We start from the raw sequence: 21,446 nt of genomic DNA, 5'->3' as shown, positions 1-21,446 counted from the left end.
TAACAAAATCTAAACTGATACTGAATAACTTTCTAAAAAAAACATTAAAACAGTTTAACCGGAAAATTTTATCATATGAATTAAAATATTATTAATTTTACGTTACTCTGAAATCATAAGATTAATGGCATGTTAGTTTGTTTTCTGTTTTCACTCTGATGGTAACAGTAACACCTGACTGTTATAAAACAAAAACGTGTGACTAAGATTAGTGAAAGTAGTTAAAATTTTGACGATGTCTCAATACTCTACAATGTGAGTTTTGTATTATCTATGAAAATAATTCTCTGAACAAAATAAACCTTTACTGGCTGAATCATTGTTTCAATATTAAATACTATGCGATCAAAAATGAAACTAATTTGTTTTGTTTTTTGTTGTTGTTTTTCAATGCTTGCGTTATATAGCTTGGTTAAACATTGCTTTTATTATAAATATTAAGTTATGAACTTATTTTTTCCAAGTTAGATTCCTGTTTCCATCTTCTTTTTTGGTGCTGTTGGTTTCTTTTAAGTTCAAAGGGACAAAAATGTATGAATGTATTCGGCTCTTAATTACACCTAAAACTGCAATATCTACTTCTAGATGGCACTATCCAATTGCCATGGTTACTAGTTCAATATTGATTATCCCGTAATTATATATGAAGCAATTTGTGACGTGTGATATAAAAATAAGAAATACATGTAGCAAAGTTTCATTTCGTATTTTAATTTTGTTATAATAAAGTTATTTAAGTAACAGTTTCATGAAACATTCAAAACTATTAAGAATGGTATTTCATATTTGCTGCCTTAACAAAGTTAACTGACTAAGCTGCGGTGTTCTTAATATATTTGGACTTCAAGCAAGATGTATAGATCGACTAAGAACGTGAACTTGGGATTTGAAAATAAAAATGAAACGGCCAGAGAAAATGGGTTTGAATATAGCGATGTTTTACGGAATGGCTTCTCCGATATTCCTTCTACTGACCTAGTATCTACAAATATTGATTCAGAGTCTTTGGACGGAGACTCAAAATGCAAGAATAAAAGTAAAAACGTTAATTTTAAAGGGATAGAGATACTAAATAATCACCGACTCTTACTTCGACGAGACCAGGTTCCCGTCCACTTGCAGTTTAATCCATATGTTATTCAAGGTTACCGACCAATTTTGACAACTTGGGGCTGTTTGCAAAGTCTGTTTTATCTTCATAATGAAACAATAAATATATTTACCCACGGTAATTAATAATTTGCAAATCTAATTAATAATATAGAAGGCCTCCAGTAATATGTAATATGTGTTTCTGTATATTGATGGATAAATGTCTACAATATTTATTAACTTTCAATGTACTATTACTTTCCAGTCAATTTTTTATAGACCATGTATTTTTAAGCATGTTTTTAGGAATGATTAAAGTGTTAATGTAAATTTTTAAAGCTATGATAAATGTTAATTACATATCAGTGTTTAAAATAAGTTTAATACCAATATATTTTAGAAATATCAGTCACTTATCTGGTAAGTTATTTATTTGATTGCTTAAGATAACTGGAAGGAATTATTGTGAATTTAAATGAAACATATAATCATCTAACGTAAACATTCACAGGTTAAAATATATATATCCTTTGTTTTGAGCCATTTCTATAAATCTTAACTGTTTTATAGTTCTTTATAAATCCACATTTTTAATAATTTTCAATAGTGTATTGTACCAAACATGCCATTTTAATTTTATTTTCTGTAGCTTACAAAACCTAGATTGAATTTTCAGTCAGCAGTGTACACACTTATCTTCAGTGGAAATCTGTCTTAAGAGGTGTGATTGATAAAACTGTATCTACATTTTCAAAATTTAAGTAATTAATACTTTTTGCTATTGAAAGACTTCACTAGCAACCCTATCAGATTAAAAATTCCAACAAGCTTTAGCAGTTTGTCTATATTTAATCCTCTACCTGTCTTTCTAGTATTTGTATACAATAACCATCTTATCACAGTACAGAACTAAAACATATTTGGAAGAAACTCAAGGAACTTGTGTTGATCATTTCTAGTCAGCACTTAGAGTATAATAACTTACTTTTGCACAGTGAAAAAGATGTTATGAAGTAGTTAAAAAAGGCTAGTTCAAGGTTTAAGTCTAAATACAATAAAATTTTCCATGCATATGTAATGACATGATTAATGTTTTTACAGAATCACACAGTTTATGTATTTTTATCAAAATAATTATTTCACAATTACTTAAAATTTTCATTGATTTTAGCATAAAGCTGCACAGTGGGATATCCGCATTGCATCCACCAAGAGGTTCAAACCCTGAATTTTAGCAATACAGATATCATGCTCACTACTGAGCCAATTGGAGACATTGCTTTATAAATGAAACCACTATTTGCTTATATGTATTTTACCATAGGTTTTTATAACAATCAGTAACAACAGTGTGAAAATAATTGTTTATATTGAATTTTAAAATAAAAGATTAAGGTACTTTATTAGGATACAGTGATTTAACTTGTTTTATTCTTAAGTTTTCCTAAAAATCTGTATCTTTTATTAATTTATAATTTTCAACAACAAATAAGGTAAAAAACTAGCTTGAAGAAGAATTATTACTAAATATCAGATACCTATGGCATATTTTAAACAGTATGAACTTCAAATGTATAAGAATACTTTTACTTGTTAAAATATTTAAAATTCAGTCTTTTGTTTTCTAATATTGTCACTGCTGCACAAAATTATCAAAATAGGCTTCACTGTATTGAATACCTGCATTACAAGCAGTAATGGTAGTTCTATCATCACAAAATGCCATACAATACATGAATATTCTTAGTATCATGAGCCTGAAAACCAAGTACTCCATTCTTGCATATTTGTGCTTAAAGCATATATATATATACAGCAAAGGATTTTATTTTTATCATTTCTCAGTTTCAATTTTCTGATCTTATTCTATAAGTTCTGTGTATTTAAAACAGGGAGTATTATTTCTCAGGGGCTGTCTTCCTTCATAATTTAAATGAAACAGCATTTACTTTGAAGTTTTTGAGTTGAGTAAGAAAAAAAATCAAAAGATTTTTTTATTGCAGATATTGTATTTTATTTAAACCCAAATTTAATAACTGGCATAAACTCATAGAACATAATTCTTTATAATTTTTATGACAAGGAGGTTTATAGTCTTAGAATTAATAAATGTTTAAGAATCTACATTCAGTGTATGGAAACTAAGGGAAATTTTGTACCAAGTCTTTATATTGAAATGGTACTAAAGATCAATTCATATCATTCTAGATATTGGTGTAGTATCAAATTTATTTTATTTAGAGTCAATAAGACATTTGTGAATCCAGTCAGTCAAGTTTTATGGTCACAAATATTTTGGGTAAAAGTTTGTTGATATATTCTTAAATAAAAATAATTATTATTCTGCTAGGATGAGATTAATACTTTTTTGTTTACCTTTTGTAATACTGTATTTTGTAACAACTGAGAGAGTCTCCAGAAAAAGTAAAAATTCTCTCAATATTAATAGTTTTTGAAAATTATGTTTTTATCAACAAACTCATTATAGTAACTGATGTGTACATATTATATGGGTAAGCTCTATTTTATGAAATATTTGTCTTATGGTATTTATTATGTTCTCTCCTGCAAGCCTTGGCTCTAGTCTATGCACTCATCTGGCTGCCATACCTGTTGCCATGGGACCAAATACAGATACCTATCTTGCCTTACTGCCATGCAGTTGCCACATTTGCACCATGGTTAGGAAGCTCTACTTACCATCTGTTCATGAATCATGAAGGAGGATCTAAGACTTATGTGAAGCTTTTGCAATGGGACATGATTGGAATCTGGGTCACTCAGACTTGTGGTAACTGCTTTCATAGGATAGCTTTAAATAAGAGTACAAATGTTAGTTAAATGAATATGTTTAGTCTGTACATAAATATAAAAGTATTTTTAAATACATATCTTTTACTGTAACAATGATGTTATTTAGTAAGAAGTTTTGGAGGTCATATGAAGTCACTTAATTTTTCAAACTTATGTATAAGTGTGTATCTCAATAATTATAAATCAAAAATAAATATTTTTAATTAAGTAAGGTATTTCCATTATGTTTTCTTAATTTAATGTAATTTTACTAAAATGAATGTATGTATGTATAAATATTTAGCATTAGTTTTCAACATATTTATTTCATCTTTACAATGGTCCAAATAAAATCCTGAAGAGAGAAACATAATTGTGTATATGTCTTTCAATGATTAGAGTACTCTACTGAATGTACCTAAAAACGTTAATGATATTAATATATTTTTAACCTGAAACACTTTTATACTACCATAAGTGGGCCAATTAGTACATGCTTTATTTTTTGTTGAAATCCCACTTTTGATATTTGCTGTTTTCTAATAAAAAATATCCAACAGTAAATTTTATAGCTAATATTTTACTAATGAGATTACAAACTTGTTGATATTCAATGTAAGAAAAGTTGGTATGATGAATAACAGCTAGTTTCATCAGGTTTGAGTCTTTGCCTCTTACCAAATAGAATAATTGAAAAAAAAATATTACTCTCAACACAGGAGCTTTTACTACTCTCTATGCTGGGATGGCTTGCTTGCCCTTGTTTATACGCTATGGTGTGATGTTTGTGTATCTGTTGTTCTCAGTTAAAGCTCTCTGTGCAGCTACTTTTGCTTCAAGTGCTTGGCAACGACGAATTAGTTTCCTTTACCTGCTGTTGATGCGGTTGGCTGTTCTGTGTGTTCGCCTGACTAAATTTGGTGGAGGACACCCACAGGTAAAACCTAGCATGATGAAACTAGTTATCAATGTCAATTTTTATCAGTGATATACTTTGATTTCCAATACTATTATAAGTTCTGTATCTGGCTAACTTAATAAATTTTTATTAAAGTCTTGCAAGTTTGAATTAATTAAGTTTGAGTTTCAATGCAACATTATAAGACCCTTATAAGGTTGTTTAAGGTATCACACAAAATGTCTGAAGATTATCCATTTATCTTTCATTGCACTTTTCTGGGATTACTGATTATGTAGAACTTAGGTGTGAAAGTGAAGACTATTGCTAAAAGTATTTCAAAATGATTAGTGCCTTTAAAATATTCAAATTTACAAAGTCTTCAAATGTCCTAATGCATTAAGTTGCAGAAATTCATGAATCAAACATACCTTGTCACTCTTAAGTAAATGAGTATTGACTTACCAATTAGTATAAATAGGATCAATTAGAGGGGGAGGGGACCAGCAGGGCCACTTGGCCTGGGCCACAAATTTAGACACTTATTATTTTTTTTCATTTGTTAAGTTTCTAGACTTGTTTTTATGTAACAGACCAAAATGTAACACCCACTCTCAGCTTAGAGCTGCAAGTTATATATACAGATTAAATATTCAAATTATATTTCACTTTTCTTTTGGGCTAATGATTGTCTTATTTTGTTTTCATGTGTCATCAATTTTTATTTTTTAATATAGCCTGGGGCCTCAAAAGATAGAAGTGGCCCGGGCCTCTCTGAACCTCTGAGAGGGCCTGAGTATAAACATTGAACTTCTACAGTTTAGCAGGATATCTAATGGTGAGGAATGAAATTCAAAACAGTATTGATATCAGCAGATAGTTACAGCTGATCTACTGAGAGACACTTAAGAATCTTTAGGTAGTCTGTGCTAGACTTACATTTGAGAGTGACATGGTAATAGTTTCTATTTTGAGAGTTATTAGTATAGATCTATCTATGTACTCTTAAAATGTGATTAATAAAACATATAATACAGATACAGTTTTGTCTTGCTTCAGGTTTTAATAGTGTGATGTTGTCAATTAATAACACTATCTGAGAAAAAATATGGTATCCAGTTTTAAAAAATGTAATAACAATGTGAAATATTCATGTTATGAGGTTATTTATATATATACTGTGTAACATGAATTAAGTAACTTCAGTTAACATAAGATTTGTTACAATAAATAATAATTTTTTCATTTAGCTTCTTTTGAACCTTAAATAGCATAATTGTTTACTGAAAACAATTCTTATTGTTTTCTCTTAGATAAATATATTAACTTCAGTATCTTGAAATATAATGTGTTAACTTCAATAAATGATTTTCAAATACAAGTTTTTAAGTTCAAGGCAAGACTTATGTACAACTACTTTTTTTAGAAGTTTTCTTTGTTTAGGTTTTTCAATAAAACCACAGTTAAAGACTTACTTTGTGCATTCGGAAATGCATAGTAAAGTATTAGTATTTTGTCCACTTGTTAAAAACTTTTGTGCTAAATTCCAGAGCAAACTCTATATTAATATACGTGGTTTAATCATAAAGACTTTTCCTCTTCAGTAAATTATGTTTGTTAGTATTCTGTGTACATCAGCACTTGCTAGAAAACTAACTTTTTAGTCTTAGTTAGATTAAATGTGTTTTCAGTTTTGACAATCAAATTGAATTATAAAGTTAAGGGTAAGTAACCTTTCAGATTCACCAGAAAGACTATAAGCTTTCTAGTAGTTTAGTTAATTTTTTGTAAACTTATTTAAAGACACAGCTATGAGGATTTGTGTTACGTAGAGCACTTAAGAATACTGTAGTAGCACTAGTTACTTGATATGAATTAATTATAGCTCAATCCATCTTGCCTTTAAAATTTTGAGAACTGTATTATTAAACCTAAATACTATATTTATCTTGTATATTATTTTAATTCAGGTGGGTTTTTCTGATCTTGGTTAATTATCTGTATTTATACTTTATATTATATTTAAACATTTCAATTGGTTTTGTAAATTTAGTAATGTTCTACTGATTTCTGTTTGTGAAATTCTGTGAAATAAATATTTTGATTCGTATTTTTTACTTTACAATCTTATTAAAGTATTTTGTTTTGTTTCTTTTTTACAGGCTCTAGTGCATGTCGCAATGCAGGATTTGTGGTCAGTGATAGGAGCGGTTATTAGTGCCACACAAATACCCGAACGATGGTTACCTGGAAAATTTGACATGGCATTTAACAGTCATAATATTATGCATGCTCTAGTGGTACTTGGTAGCATGCATATGCATTGGGCTGCTGAAAAGGATTTTATTTGGCTCTCAGAAGAAATATGTAATCCTTGATGTAGTTTAATTTAGGTATTAAGCTTTATTCACACTTACTTGAAGTAGTCATTGACCAATCAGTGTAAATGACAACACCGTCTTTTTCATAGAATAACTCTGAAATCTTTACGGTTTTTACATTACATGGTAACTAGTATATTATTTATTTTTAGAAATATTCAAAAATTATATTAACCTTCAACTAGTGGGCTCCACATATTGTATCTTATTGGGTAACTTTATGTGTTTTCTTGTTACAGCACTTATTGTTAAAAATACACAGATAAAAACAAAAAACGGGCTGAAATAACTCATTTTCTATTTAAGATATGTAGCATACCCCAGCATAATAAGTGGAATTATATGCAATATTGATGGCACCTTTTGTTTACATGTTTATGTTATTCATATGGTATTAGAAACCCTATAAGCACATTGGTACGTAAATAGTTTAGAAAAGTTTATTTAAAATGCCAACATATGGATCTCAATTACTGGTGTTTCTAAGGATAAATTATTGATTGGTTAATCTTACATTGACATAAGATATTTTAATACTGTGTTACTCATTCTCAATGTCTAAAGTTTAAAGTACAGTTTTCTAGAAAACATTAAAATTTGTTTTACATGATTTTTTTTTATATTTTCTCAAAACATTTAAAACTTGAATAAATTTAGTAAGTGAAAGAATGCTTTTGTTTCAAGGCAAAATTTGAAAAAAGAAGAATAACACCTAACAACCTTTGTACAAAAATGCAATTTATTGTCATGTAAAAGGTTGTTTAGCTACTAGAGTTTTTAACAAATGAATATACTTTATATGTTACTTTCTGTTTTTAATAACTGTTTTATTACTGGCTGGATATTTTCAGTATTATATAACAATTATTTAAGTAGTTAAAAGCTATGAAAGTGTGCTTAATTAAATGAAATGTTTCAGCAACGTACTGGTAGATTCCAGACAGCTAGATATGTACCTGTACATGATTTAATAATTTATTGTCATATTGTTATTTTACATTCCTTCAATTACACAAATATTTCATATTGATACATCTGTGTAACATTTTTACTACTTAACTATAGCGTTTTTCAGAGATTGTATTTATTTACATGATTCCATTTGTTCTTGTGCTGAAAAATATTTATTGTTACTAACCTCACACATATACATGCATGATGTACAAAAATATCCATGTCATTTTTGAAGTTTATTTAATATCTGTTGATACATGTGTGTGTATTGTGTATATATAGAGAGTTTCAAGCATGCAGGAAACTTATAGCAGTTTGATAATTTTTCCTCAATTTATTGAAATACAACAGTTAGAATTCTAGTCTGTTATATGTGATTATTTTTAGCTGTTGATGTGTTTACAAATAATTATTTATTACACTGATCAATCAGTATTTGATTACCTTCAAGAATATATTTAAATATCAGTGATATATTCCACATTAACTTATGATTTTAATTTTTTCAGAATGCTTATTTTCAGTTTAGCTCTATTTCTTTACTTTAATCTTATTACACATGATATTTTAAGATTTTTTTAAATATAATTAAAAACAACTTCTGTTTTCTTAATTGTACTGAAGTTAATCTCACTTTATAAGAAAGATGTTTCAGGTCTTGCGTTGCCCTTGGGATCTTTTTCTCCATCTTCACTCATGCTCAGGCTGATGGCTATGATTAAGCATTTTGCAACACTTCAATTTCTATTATAACAGTCTTGAAAAGAGATGGTGGAGTCAGTCTAAAACCACACATCTTAACAAATTTTCAACACACCCTCCATTGTATGTGAACATTGACTTTTTAGATCCATTGGGAACACTTGTTAGGTATGTGGTCAAATGGGATTACTGTGATTTCAGCTTTTTTAACCATCTTTCACAAAAAAATACATTGAATTCAAGAGCAGCTGGAAGCTTGTGAATGTTTAGTTTTTGAGTTTGCACCAACTTCAAATCCTTGTTTATTATCTTATAATGGAATGGGCTTATTAAATTGGAAAATTCTCTTTCATTACCCCAGCTTTCACTTTACATTTGAATGCATTATACCTGATTGAATTTGGATGTGGTTTATTAGCCTGTTTTTATTCTAAACACTGTTGTGTGAGTTTGCTTGCTTCAGTGGAGAATTTCAAGACTTCCTTCATGGGAATATTTTGTTTTTTGCTCTCATATCATTTAACAATATCACAGTTTTAATATTTGTCTTTCTATATTTATCCCTGAAGCCATAAATTTATCCATTATAGTATTGCCCTGTTAAAAATATGGATTTTGCTATGAATCAAACATATGTCACTCGTGGCTCCATGGCTCATATATATGATAACATACAATTATCATTCAAATATAGAGTAATTAACCCTCTGTAAGTCCTTGTATGTACGGTTATAAAAAGCCTGCTTCATACGTTTTTGTGATATTTTCTGTTTGGATATTATTTTATTTATTATAAATTGTTTATGACTCAAGTATGATCTTATTAATGTTAATTTACATGTGGATTATACAAATTCTAAGTCAATTACATTGTACATCTGATTCAAAATGTGTTATTTTACTGATTTCCATAAGCCTTTTGTCCAAGAAACTTTCATTGGTAACCACTATGATAGACTAAAGATGTTATTACATGCTTCTTCTTAATGTATTTTCACAGTTTCTTACATTAATCATATGGTCATTGAGATTTATCTATCTTGACAAGTTCAGTAGACTAGATGACTGTGGTGGATATGATCCTTCCATAAGTATTTCTTATTAATATTTTACTGATCACCACAATAAATCTGTCCAATTCATTAAGCTCATTTTATTAGGTGATTAAAATAGAAAAATATGGTACATGTGATCTCATCAAATGCATTCACAGATGTTCAACACTACTTCTTACTACAATCTGTCTTCATATGTGCAGTTCAAGTAGTGATGTACATTAACTGACTAGATAAGGAGATTGTGATGCAAATGATCTCTTCATATGTTCAGCACTACTTACTGGATCATGACAACCTGATTCTACAATTAAACTATATTCAAGTTCAGTAGTTGACTAAAATAGGTGGTTACATTCCAAATGATCCCTTCAAAATACTTCCACAGATATTCATCACAAGTTACTAAACCATTACATTCAGTCTCCACAGTTCGGCTACCCAAGTTCAGTGGGTAACTAAATTAAAAAGATTATGGTGTAAATCATCCCTTCAAGTTTGTCACAGATGTTCAGTAGTACTTATTTTATAACTATCATTATCTGTCCAATTACACCGCCCAAGTTCCTCAGGTAGCAGAGTTGGAAGGTTAACCCTACTAATCTGATCAATTCCACTCATTCAGCCATTTTATTACATCTTAAGGTAAAAAAGGAGATAAAAAAATGTTTGTGTTTAAACATTTTATACTGTTCTTTCTTTACTAAGTGGCCGTCTATTGCATTGTTTGGTGACATATATGATTTTGCTTTTTCTCTAAAATATCCATGGCTCAGTCATCCAGTCTCTCAAATTTGTTTTACTACTTGGTTTTCTTATGCAGTGATCAAGAAACTCAGAAATTCGCTTAAAAAAATAAGGACACATCATAAAGAATTTCCATAATTTCCCAAATTAAGTCTCTTGTTTTCACTTGAAAAAAAAAGAACTAGAGGGGATCTGATGTATATGATTGTTAATGGCATTGATAGTGTTGATGAATCATTCACTTACATAATGAATGAGAAGAACAGTAGGACTAGGGACACAAGGATAGGAGTCATCATCAGCTAAGTCAGTTTGATTTTTCTAACAGAGGTTGGCTTTTAGAATGTGTTTTCTAATGTGGAAGAGGCATTGAATTTAAGCGTTTAAAGGAAGGCTTAATAAATATTTGAATGATAAAGGTTGGCTTTGAGTTTATTTCTGATAGTTTAGTTTAGTGGATGAGGCATCCTAGATGGACCATAAATCCCTCATTGTCCTTAAATATTAAGACTAAAGAAACATTATCAAAATATTAGTAAGTCCATGCATTAGCACTAGATGCAACTTATGTGCAAATCATGATCTGAAATACCTGATTTGTTTTATTTAATTACAAGTAGTTGTTGTTATTTTTCGCTTTTATTCTACATATATTAATACAAGAAAATGATTGTTTTGCTTCATTCTACCATTTACGTCATCTTATTCTTTTGGTCATTTGTTCTTAATGGTTATAAATCGATTTATTATTTGCTCATAAATATAACATATTTTATTTCTTTTTGTTTTTTTATATAATTGTCAAATAGATCAAATCATATTTCCCCATTGAAGGGACTTGCACTTTGATTTTCTATAGTCTTAAGCATATATTTTTACATAAGTCTCAACTTCTGTGTTATATTTTTAAAGATTAGATATATATATATATTTGAAGCCACATGTAATACATTATGTAGGATTCATAGTTCTTACAAGAATGGTTACCACTGGTGGATCAGCACTCTTTTTTTAAACAATTACAGTGCTAAAATCTAGTTTGCATGGACAGAAAGCTCATTATATAGATTTGGGCTGACAAACAATAACTTACATGAGTGTACAATTTTTAAAAAATTACAATGCTAAAATCTAGATTACATGGACAGAAAGCCCATTATATAGATTTGTGCTGACAAACAACAACTTACATGAGTGTACAATTTTCCCACATATTTTCTGAAACTGTATACTGGTTTTTTAAAAATTAATACTTCCTTAAAACTTGGATTTTTCATACTTGGCTGTCTTATGTAATTAAGGTTCCAATTTTATAAATCTAGTCACCATTGTTTTATTCTAGAATGGTAAGAAATATATAATAGTTTGGTTAAAACTTCTAGAACTTAATGTGATGATGTTAAGCAAACTTTCAAAATTTTAATAATATTTCATTTGAAGTCTTTTGTAATCTAAGAAGCTTTTCATGTAAAACAGTACTATTCCTATTAATCAACAAATTCTACATACAAATCACCTCTTAGTTGTTGACTACACTGCAAACTAAAACTTGACAGTTTGACATTGGATGCTGGAATTTGAAATGTATATACATTTAATGAGAACCAGAAGCTCCAGTATTCTTAACAAAAACGGTGTTTTACAAATAAATATTAACCCATATAATCTGCATACAAAGATTGGTAAAAAAATAAGTGTTTATCATGGTTCTATTCAAAATACCTGAATTACTTTACACTACTTTGGAGTTATTTATTTGTCTCTCTGATTTCATTGGCTTTATGGAGGAAGATGGCAGAACAGTGTACATGTATGTCATTTGCAATCAACAAAGGTACCCATGCTCTACCTGGTACTAAATATCACTTTCATTTGGCACTGTTTCCATGTAATAACAATTGAAATAGCGACGAAACTCAAATTGTATGTCTGATTGCTTATCCATTTCAATTCAACCCGAGTTATTTTGCCCTATTTCATCAAAATGTGTTTAGTCAGCTCCTCACAAGAGCTTGTGACATCAAGCAGGTGGATAACTTTTCTTTAAACACACACACACACACACACAGAACAGAGGTACATAACCATCACATTACCTGTTATTACTACTGTAAATATGTAAATGAAGCATTAAGCTGTTTCACATATTAAATTTATTTAATCATTTGGTTTAAATATTTCTCAGATTCAATTAGTGAGTAGCACACTTGAACCAGTGTATCATTTAATTAGTGCAATTTTTACCGTGTGTGTATGAAATTGAATTTTACCGTATCCTTATTTAGGATGTTCAAAATGTTGTAAAAACATTTGTTACATAGACTTACAAGTATTAGCATTTTCAGTGTTTTAAAAATTACATCTTGTTTAAATTTCTACTTATAATATTTATTAATAGATATTTTGTAATGCCAGGTGGTGTTTTTAGATTATTGCAACATAAGTAGATTTTAGGGTAACTTATAAAAGTTTTAGATCAATTTATATTAAGTTCCATCATTAGTTTACAACAGATTTTTTATGATCTATCATATTTTTGGTAGGCTGTATATTTATTGTTATTATTACAACATCTGTTTATCCTTCTATATTTTAGAAACACTAAGTAATTTGCTATAAACATTATGATTAATATTTCAGATAAAACTTTGTAAGAATTTGCATTTTTGAATTTGTTTTAATTAAACTAACCACAGAATTACATAAATACTAAAAGGTGGTTTTAGTTACTTCTAATTTAATCACTTTCTTTGACAGTTTGTAGTTAAATGTGCACCTTATTAATTAAGTGTATGAGCAGGTAATCCACTATTTAAAGTGGACAAACTTCCAGAACTTTTCTGTCTAGTAAATAATATTCAAACATAACTCACCTTTGTCTGAACAAAATTCACTTTTTTCCTACCAAATGTGTGTTGTAATTTTATAATTATTATTGAATTTCTTAACAATACTAGTTCAAAATGTTAATGTTTCTTATCCTTGTAGGTACTTTAAAGTTTGATATTTTTAGACTTGATTTAAGGGAAAAGTAACATAGTTAAGTTCTAAATGTTACTTAGGTTTCCCAAAATTTCTCACAATTTTGTAAATTCTGGAAAACGTGTTTTTAAAGGTCTATACTTAGTGCTATAGGTTTAATTTCTATAAAGGTTGATTATATTTATAGTACAAATCCTGAATGATGCTAGAATAGTGGCTGAGAATGTTCTATACACCATATGGCAACAAATACTAAATTTATATGTAAATACTGGAACTAAATAAATTGATGATAATAAAAATTTTAAATACAAATTTTAATTACATTTCCTTATTTAAATCAGTAAGAGATCTTAACAGAGCAGATATAAAACATATGGACTTTGATATTATTTTTGATAAGTTTTATATACTCATTATTCCCCCAACTTAAATCATAATGACTGAGTTTACATAGTAAAGTCTTTGTTGTGTGTGTGTGTTTCATGAGCAATTTAAACTACATATATTCAAATAAATTAAAAAAAAACAACCTTTCAGTCAGATATTATTTTTAAGTTTCATCTGTTTTGAAAATGACATTATTAAATGGATAGTTTTTGACCAACATTTTCAAGATAATGTGTTATATTCCTTTAATATCATTATTCACACCAGATTTCAAACAAGTACATCAGATAGTGGTGACAAAAGTCAACTTAACTCAGAACCACCTTTTATAGCTGAGTCTTGTTTTCTGTAATTGTACTTTGAAAAGTTGTATCACTGTATTTTCTTCAATTCCTCAGATTTTACATACAGTAATTGAAGTGCTAATGGCACTCTTTAATTGCCTTTTAGGTGATAACTAGATTGGACAGTAATTAGCTAAAGATTTAGTGTGTTTACCAAATTACTTTAAACTACATCAACCTACTACTTATCGTGTAAATTAATAACGTTTTAATGATTGTAACTAAACACAAGCATACTGCATGAAAGTAACTTTACACAGTTTGAAGAATAAAGTTTTAATTGCAAAATAATTAAGGGTTAAGTGTTTACTTTCTTTCAGACTGATAAATTATTCAATGTTGGGTACAGAATGACAATTAGTAATTACTGGAACTATTAGAGAAAAGTTTTTAATTGTAAAATAATCCAGATACAATATATGTGAAGCAGTATGGGTTAAATATAACCTCCATTTTCTGCAATACTTGATATTGTTACTAAAGATTTATACAACACTTTTATAAAAAAATAAAGAATGAAAAAGCACCCATACAGGTACACTAGGAAATATGATTATAATAAATTATGGCATTTTGCTAGTTAATGGTTTATGCAAAGTAGAAAAATTATGAATTTTTTGAAATTTGTGTAATAGTTATAAATCAGTTTCACATCATCTCTAACCAATAGTCTTTGTAAATATAAATGTACAAAATGAGAAAAACACAGATAACAGTAACTCTATTATTCAGTTATTTAAGAAATATTATGTACAAGTAATGCAGCTTTTTTTAATTTAAAACTTAGCAAAAAACACCAACTCTAACTGTTCTTTGAAGTGGAATTTTAAAGTAACAGTTAAATTGTAACAAAATACAGTAATGAAACTAATGAATTTAAGTGGCTATCAAAAGCTTCTTCGTGTCATACTAAACACATTCAGTACCATTAGAAAACTATAACATATAAACAGTTAATCTGCATGTAGTTAAAACCCAGTAGGAAATTCTGAGTTACCTACATTCATAAGTACTGAAACTTGCACTTTTTACTCGGGGTCAATTTTGTAAAGCCGAATTACCAAAGAATGTGGAGAAAAATAGCACTTTAAAAATCCTGGTAATATGTAAACTGCTTATTACATTCTTAAGAAAGGAATATATGACAGTGAACAATGGAAATTACCTAACATATCGACAAAGCTCTAATGCCTAGAAAAATCACCCCACCCCTTGAAAAACAGAAAATATTGCCACTTCCAGTATTCTGTTTGCTTATCTTTAATATTTTCCCTCTCTGAAAAAATAGCTCCGATTTTTTTAACATTTTGAGGGGGGGAATCCCCATTACAAAAATACATCAATATACAATACTTGAAAAGTTTGTGCAATATTAAATAAATATGTATATGTTAGTGTAAGAGAAATTTCAGAATGGGGTTTATCCCCCCCAAACCTCTCCCCTTCTCTACAACCACGACCTTTCCCTCTTAAATTTAAAATACTTTAAATACAGTAAATTATAATACTTGAAAAATATGTATTTGTAATATAAAAAAATACACAAACAAATGCATATAAATACAATATACTTAAGAAAAAATTAGTCTTTGCTCTCTTTTCTTCTTCTTCACATGATAGAAGTTTTGGGGAGATGGGGGTATCTCCACTGTATTTTATCTCAAAAACACCTTCATTAGTACAGTGAAGATTGATGCTATATCACAATGATGTTCACATTCCAATATTTTCCTGACTTTTAGACTGTATAAAATTCACAAGAAAGAAAGGAGACTCAACACATATGTAATTGTTCACGATTGAATATAACATTTTATCCACTCTTCTGATCTGTAAAACATTTAAGACCCCAGGTATTTATCCACAGATCAATTTAGTACCAAAACATTACTTTTTTCAATAAATCATTTCATATTCTGTATGCAGAGAAAAGCGTAAGCATTTAATTTCGACATTATCTATGTCACATGTTTCATACGTAACATTACATACTAATGGGATTTTTTCATCAATGCCTTTTTACAGAATCAGACCTGGCCAGGTAGCTAATAATTTAATAATACACAGTATGTTACTACTATATCCCACTATCAAGTTTATAAACACTTGTTTAAAAAAAAAATCACAAAATTTAGTTATGTATTACTGAACAATATTTATTATACACAGAATATATACATTTTTTTCATTGAATGACTAATTTATGATATACACAAGGGAATCAGTCCAATAAAAATCTTATGTTAAAGATCAATGTGGATAAAATAGTGTAACACAGTAAACTGAAGTACTAGGTAATATTTTCTATTCACCAACTACCATTACAGGTATTTTAGATATTGTATGTTATATATCTATTTAGTTTGTTAGTTTTAAAACTATTTTCTTATAAATTGTGCCCCAAGTTGAACAAAAAATCCAGCCTGGCTAACTAATGAATGAATATTTGCTGTAAAATTCTTATCAATGCTTAAGTGTAGCTATCAGTTTGGCTGCCAATTTTGATTTCATTCCTTTAATTCACACACTCAATCCTTTTTTTCACAACTAAGGGGTTTTTGATTAATTTTATTTTGCAAGTAGGATATTCTAAACTAAATCGTTAGGAATTTATCACACTATCATTCAAAAATTAAAAATGTGATGTAACTTAAAGAAAAAAGAATGCAGATTTACCTTATGTTATTGTTGAGCAGCTCTTAGCATGACTGAAATGCTCAACAATTACTTTTCGCAGTGGGTGGTATAAGTAGCTCAGAGCTTTGGCTCCGAGTGAAAGCAGGAGCACAACACAATTAACCTTTTTAAAGTCCATGAAATAATTTAAGTTGATAGACTAATTTAAACTTTTTCCATTACTGGAGATGGGTATTTTTGCTAGATTAACTGAACCTTTTCCTGTCACTGGGAACAGGTAATTTTACTTGTGGTATATAAACTCAACATTACTGGGCCATTCTACTTCAGCTAACAAGTTCAAAAGGAAACAGTTACCCAAGCATCTCATCAGCTTTAAAGGCTACAGCAGACTTCCTGCCAAGTTGGCTTATTTTATATCCGCTGCTGCTCTTCCAGGTGTCTTAGCAAAGTTTCATACAGAAACACCCATGGTACTAGTTATTTCAGATACCCAATATACTGAGAGAGTTATTTCAGTGATACATAAAAGAATGATATTAGAATCTGCCAGACCCAAGAAATGTTAAAAATTAATTCTAATGATACTCAAAATGTTACCAGATCTGACAGGTTGACTTCTGTTTTGTAGAATAGTCAATAATGATCAGAAGTAAAGCAAGTGATCACTAACAATATGAACTAACATGGATTTAAAAAAACAGTTGAAAATACTCCATAAGATGACTGAGAGAAGTCCTTTAGAGTACAGGAATAGAAGAGCTGTATCTTGTTGCCTGAATTCAGTGCTTGTAAGAATTAATGGTTAAATGAAAGCAAATTGACAGTTACTTTAGTTCTGTCATAACAACCAAAGGATCACAAAAGGCAGAACTGAAGTTGCATTCACCACCCCATGGAGCAAAGTACAGCTACGTGTGAAGAGTTCCTGTTATTATCAGCTAAGAATAAAGCAGGAAAAATTAATAAAATCTACAGCAAGAGGAAAAGCAACAGCAGGAGAACTGAAGCATTTTAAGTTAATAGCATGTTGAATAAAGATCTAAATATTTAAAAAAAAATGGAATAATTCCTAAAAAATAAACACTGACATCTAAATGATTCCCACAAAAAGTAACAAAATTCTCTAACCCCTAGTTCAAATTAAACACAAATCCAAGATATTGTAAATATTTGAGACATGGTCTACACTGAATAAATGTTAACAATTACACCTTTCCAGCGATGCAGTATAAAAATCACCTTGCCTCCATATATCTCCCTTACAGCCAACCTTCACAGTGATTTGTATATGTAGCAGTTTAATATCAAACAATTACCAATTGCTGGATATGGTACTATATTACTGTAATATCTATAATGTATATATTCAATTTTATGGTTCATATTATATATTACAAAAAACTGTAAAAGAAAGTTTAAGTTACTGTTTTCTAAAGATATATTAATGAATAAAAAGTTTTTGGAGAATTTTGAAAATTTGAGTTTACTATCAGCAGTAAATATTACAATAAATAGCTGTTAAAAATGCAGAGATACAATTTATTACATTTACACTATGCTGTGCAACAGCGGGTAGTATTAGAATGTTAAGATGCACATCAGTCTGTAAACACAGAACAAAGTAAACATTTGGAATAAAAGTTTTTCCACAAAATCAAATGCAGTCAACATTATCTGCATATATGAAGCATAAGTAAGTTACTATTAAATATTGACTAACTTACTATCTTCATATTATGTATAAACCTCAGTTCTACACAAAAAAGCACACAAATAGGCTATCATAAAGTTTTTTAAAAACTATATACCTATTTCTCAGAACATTTACTTAATATCACACTTTTACTGCTAACACAAAGTTGATAGAGGGTTGAGAGCAGTATATTTAAATACTTTTGAATGTACAAATCAACAAGTCTGACAATCTCGGCTGATAAAAAATATTGAACCAGTATATACCAGAATTACATACTGGCATTGTTTGGCTTTTCAAAGGTAAATGTTTCAAACGAAGTTGATTGCATTTGGAAAAGGTATGTAACTGTTCTTTACAATACAAGATATTCATACATTCACATCAAAATGTGTTCAGATCAGGAATTTAGATTATGTAAAATGGGAGTATCCCTTGTACTTGATTGGTTTGGAAAACATAAATAAGGAGTGCCTTATTTTGTATAGAAAAATATATGATTGGTTGAAAGAAACAATGGGAGTTATCTGAAATACCTTTCAAAAAGATAAATAGCAGAAACATCTTCTGATTGGTTATAAATATGACATTTAAGTAGAGTGGGATACAAATTCACTTGGAAATCTAAAATGTGGGCATAGCATGTCAGAAGGAAGCAAAATATATTTCCTAGGGCAGGGAAGAATTAACCCTAAGAATTTTGAAAAGATGTGTAACCAAGGCAATTAACTTAATTTCTGTTTTTACATAGAAGTTCAGCATACATGAAGAAATAGACAAGCTAAAAAAAAGACAAAAATATAACATTTTGTGAACTTGTCGATCACGTAATATAAACGGATACTAATTTTTTCTTTAAGGTTTCTTTTGAAATAAAGGAATTAAAACTTAGATAATATAAACTTTGAAGTATAATAGAAAGTTTAATGCTAATTTTATTGGTATACATTAATAGTAATATTGCTTAATTAAATTTTGAATGAAAGATTAAATCTCATGACATGTGCAGTCCAGGGTGACCCATAATAATAGGGTTTAACAGTTAGTTTTTCAAAATCACACTTATAATTATAAATCTTGCCATTTTTGATCATTTGATTCTGGTGTTATCTTGTGTAAACATTTGGATAAAGTTTTACTTATCACAGTTTGTATACGAGTCTTGTATGTACAGCAGTGGTGGGCCTTTTCACGATGAATAAATATCTGAATTCATTTTTACATACTAAAGTTTCTACAACTTCTATTTCATACAGTGTTGCATATACAGTAGTGTTATTCTTTCTCATGAGTCAATATTCCCATTCGTGCTTGAGCTTGTACAACTTTCCATTACTTCATACAGTTTGTACCTAAAACATTGATTTTGTTATAACTTTATTTCACTGATTTTTGAAGGACATTTCATTCTTTTAAAACTTCATGAATACACCTTTCCTGAGTTTCCAAGTTCATAGTTCAGTCTAAAAAGAAAAAAAATTATCATCAAAATACTACAAGAAAATAGCACAATAGAAAAAAGCTGTCTTACTTTTTACAAAAAATACAAATGTAAGGTTTGTATCTTTCAGAAGAAGGCTACTGTTACTACTACTATTATAATATGATAAATACAAGATTACATTTGAAAATGAATAGTTAATCTTTTTTGAAGCATCTGATTCTGTTAAGTAAATTGTACAAAATATATTCACAAAATCTTATGTACTATTGATAAATATTCAACCAAGTTAAAATTGAAATGCCTTATGAAATGATCAATAGTTATAATTATTAGATAAACTGGAAAAGTGTAAAATATTCCTTCACAAACTGTTTCATTTAAATTCAGATCAAACTCATTTTCTCTCCAATCTAAAAAAGGCACATCACAAAACACATCAACAACTCATTCTTTACATTATGGGGGTAAACATTTGTGTATCTGTTCTGTATAAGATGTCACCACAAAAACTATGACAAATTTCAATTGTCATGTATTAATTTTTTTATGATAAACTTGGTAAGATTAGAATGTACTCTGAACATCTCAACAAGACAGAACTACTTGTATATTAGATCATCAAAAAATTAATGTCACTTTTTTTAGATGAAAAACCCAAACATATCTAAAACAAACATTTATTAAGTAAAATAGTCTCCATTCTTACTGATATTCCTTTTCCACCTTACAATCAAGTTGTTAATGCCCTGATTAAAGAAATTACTTGGCTTTGAAGCAAAAAACATGTCGATGTGCTCTTAAACACCTTCCACATTTGCATACGTTTTCCCATTAAGATGGTGTTGCAGCAAATGAAAAATATGGTAATCTGATGGTGTCATATCTGGATATGGTGGGTGGAGGAGAACTTCCCAACCCAACTACATAATCTTGTGTTGCATCAAATGTGCATTGTCGTGGAGAAAAAGAACACCTTTCAATTGACAAGTGAAGGACATTTCTGATGAAGGGCTTGATTTAAACATTCCAGTTGCTGACTATTCAAAATGAATTACTCCTTTGATGTCCCACCAAATACAAAGAATCCCTTTCTGCAGATGGAGTCCAGGTTTTGGGGTCTGAAGTGGTTTTTGTCTAGGACTAAGCCATTGTTTTTAGCATTTAATATTCGCTTAGAGAATCAATATTTCATCACCAGTGACAAATCTATCCAAAAATGGTTCACAGAAGAGAAAGCAACGTTCACACATTGGAAACTATGATCAGAGTTTGTGAGGCACCCAAACACATTCTTTATGGAGTTTCCCATATTCCTTAGATGTTTATGTATT

The 21,446-nt window shown here is 29.1% G+C and overlaps 1 protein-coding gene and 1 long non-coding RNA gene across 4 annotated transcripts in view; one reads left to right on the top strand and one right to left on the bottom strand.

Moving 5' to 3' along the window:
• The first annotated feature begins 674 nt into the window (after window positions 1-674).
• LOC106457992 (progestin and adipoQ receptor family member 4-like) lies at window positions 675-14,629 on the top strand. 2 transcript variants are annotated; one of them, XM_013917442.2, is made up of 4 exons: window positions 675-1,228; window positions 3,665-3,883; window positions 4,692-4,822; window positions 6,946-14,629. In XM_013917442.2, the coding sequence occupies exons 1-4, from the start codon at window positions 853-855 to the stop codon at window positions 7,159-7,161; spliced, it is 942 nt and encodes a 313-aa protein (XP_013772896.1). In that variant the 5' UTR covers window positions 675-852; the 3' UTR covers window positions 7,162-14,629. The 2 variants fall into 2 exon arrangements, with proteins under 2 accessions (XP_013772896.1, XP_022239813.1); XM_022384105.1 differs by having other exon boundaries at window positions 4,605-4,822.
• A 5,257-nt stretch (window positions 14,630-19,886) lies between these two features.
• The window catches only part of LOC106457996, a 24,764-nt gene continuing 23,204 nt past the window's right edge, over window positions 19,887-21,446 (bottom strand). For both annotated transcript variants that reach the window (XR_001290747.2, XR_002610288.1), the window contains exon 10: window positions 19,887-20,134. This is a non-coding gene — a long non-coding RNA (uncharacterized LOC106457996). The remainder of the gene's footprint in view (window positions 20,135-21,446) is intronic.

The sequence above is a fragment of the Limulus polyphemus genome, unplaced genomic scaffold (assembly GCF_000517525.1).
Source record: "Limulus polyphemus unplaced genomic scaffold, Limulus_polyphemus-2.1.2 Scaffold401, whole genome shotgun sequence".
Taxonomy (NCBI): Eukaryota; Metazoa; Arthropoda; class Merostomata; order Xiphosura; family Limulidae; genus Limulus; species Limulus polyphemus.
This window is presented reverse-complemented; position numbering and strand designations above follow the sequence as displayed.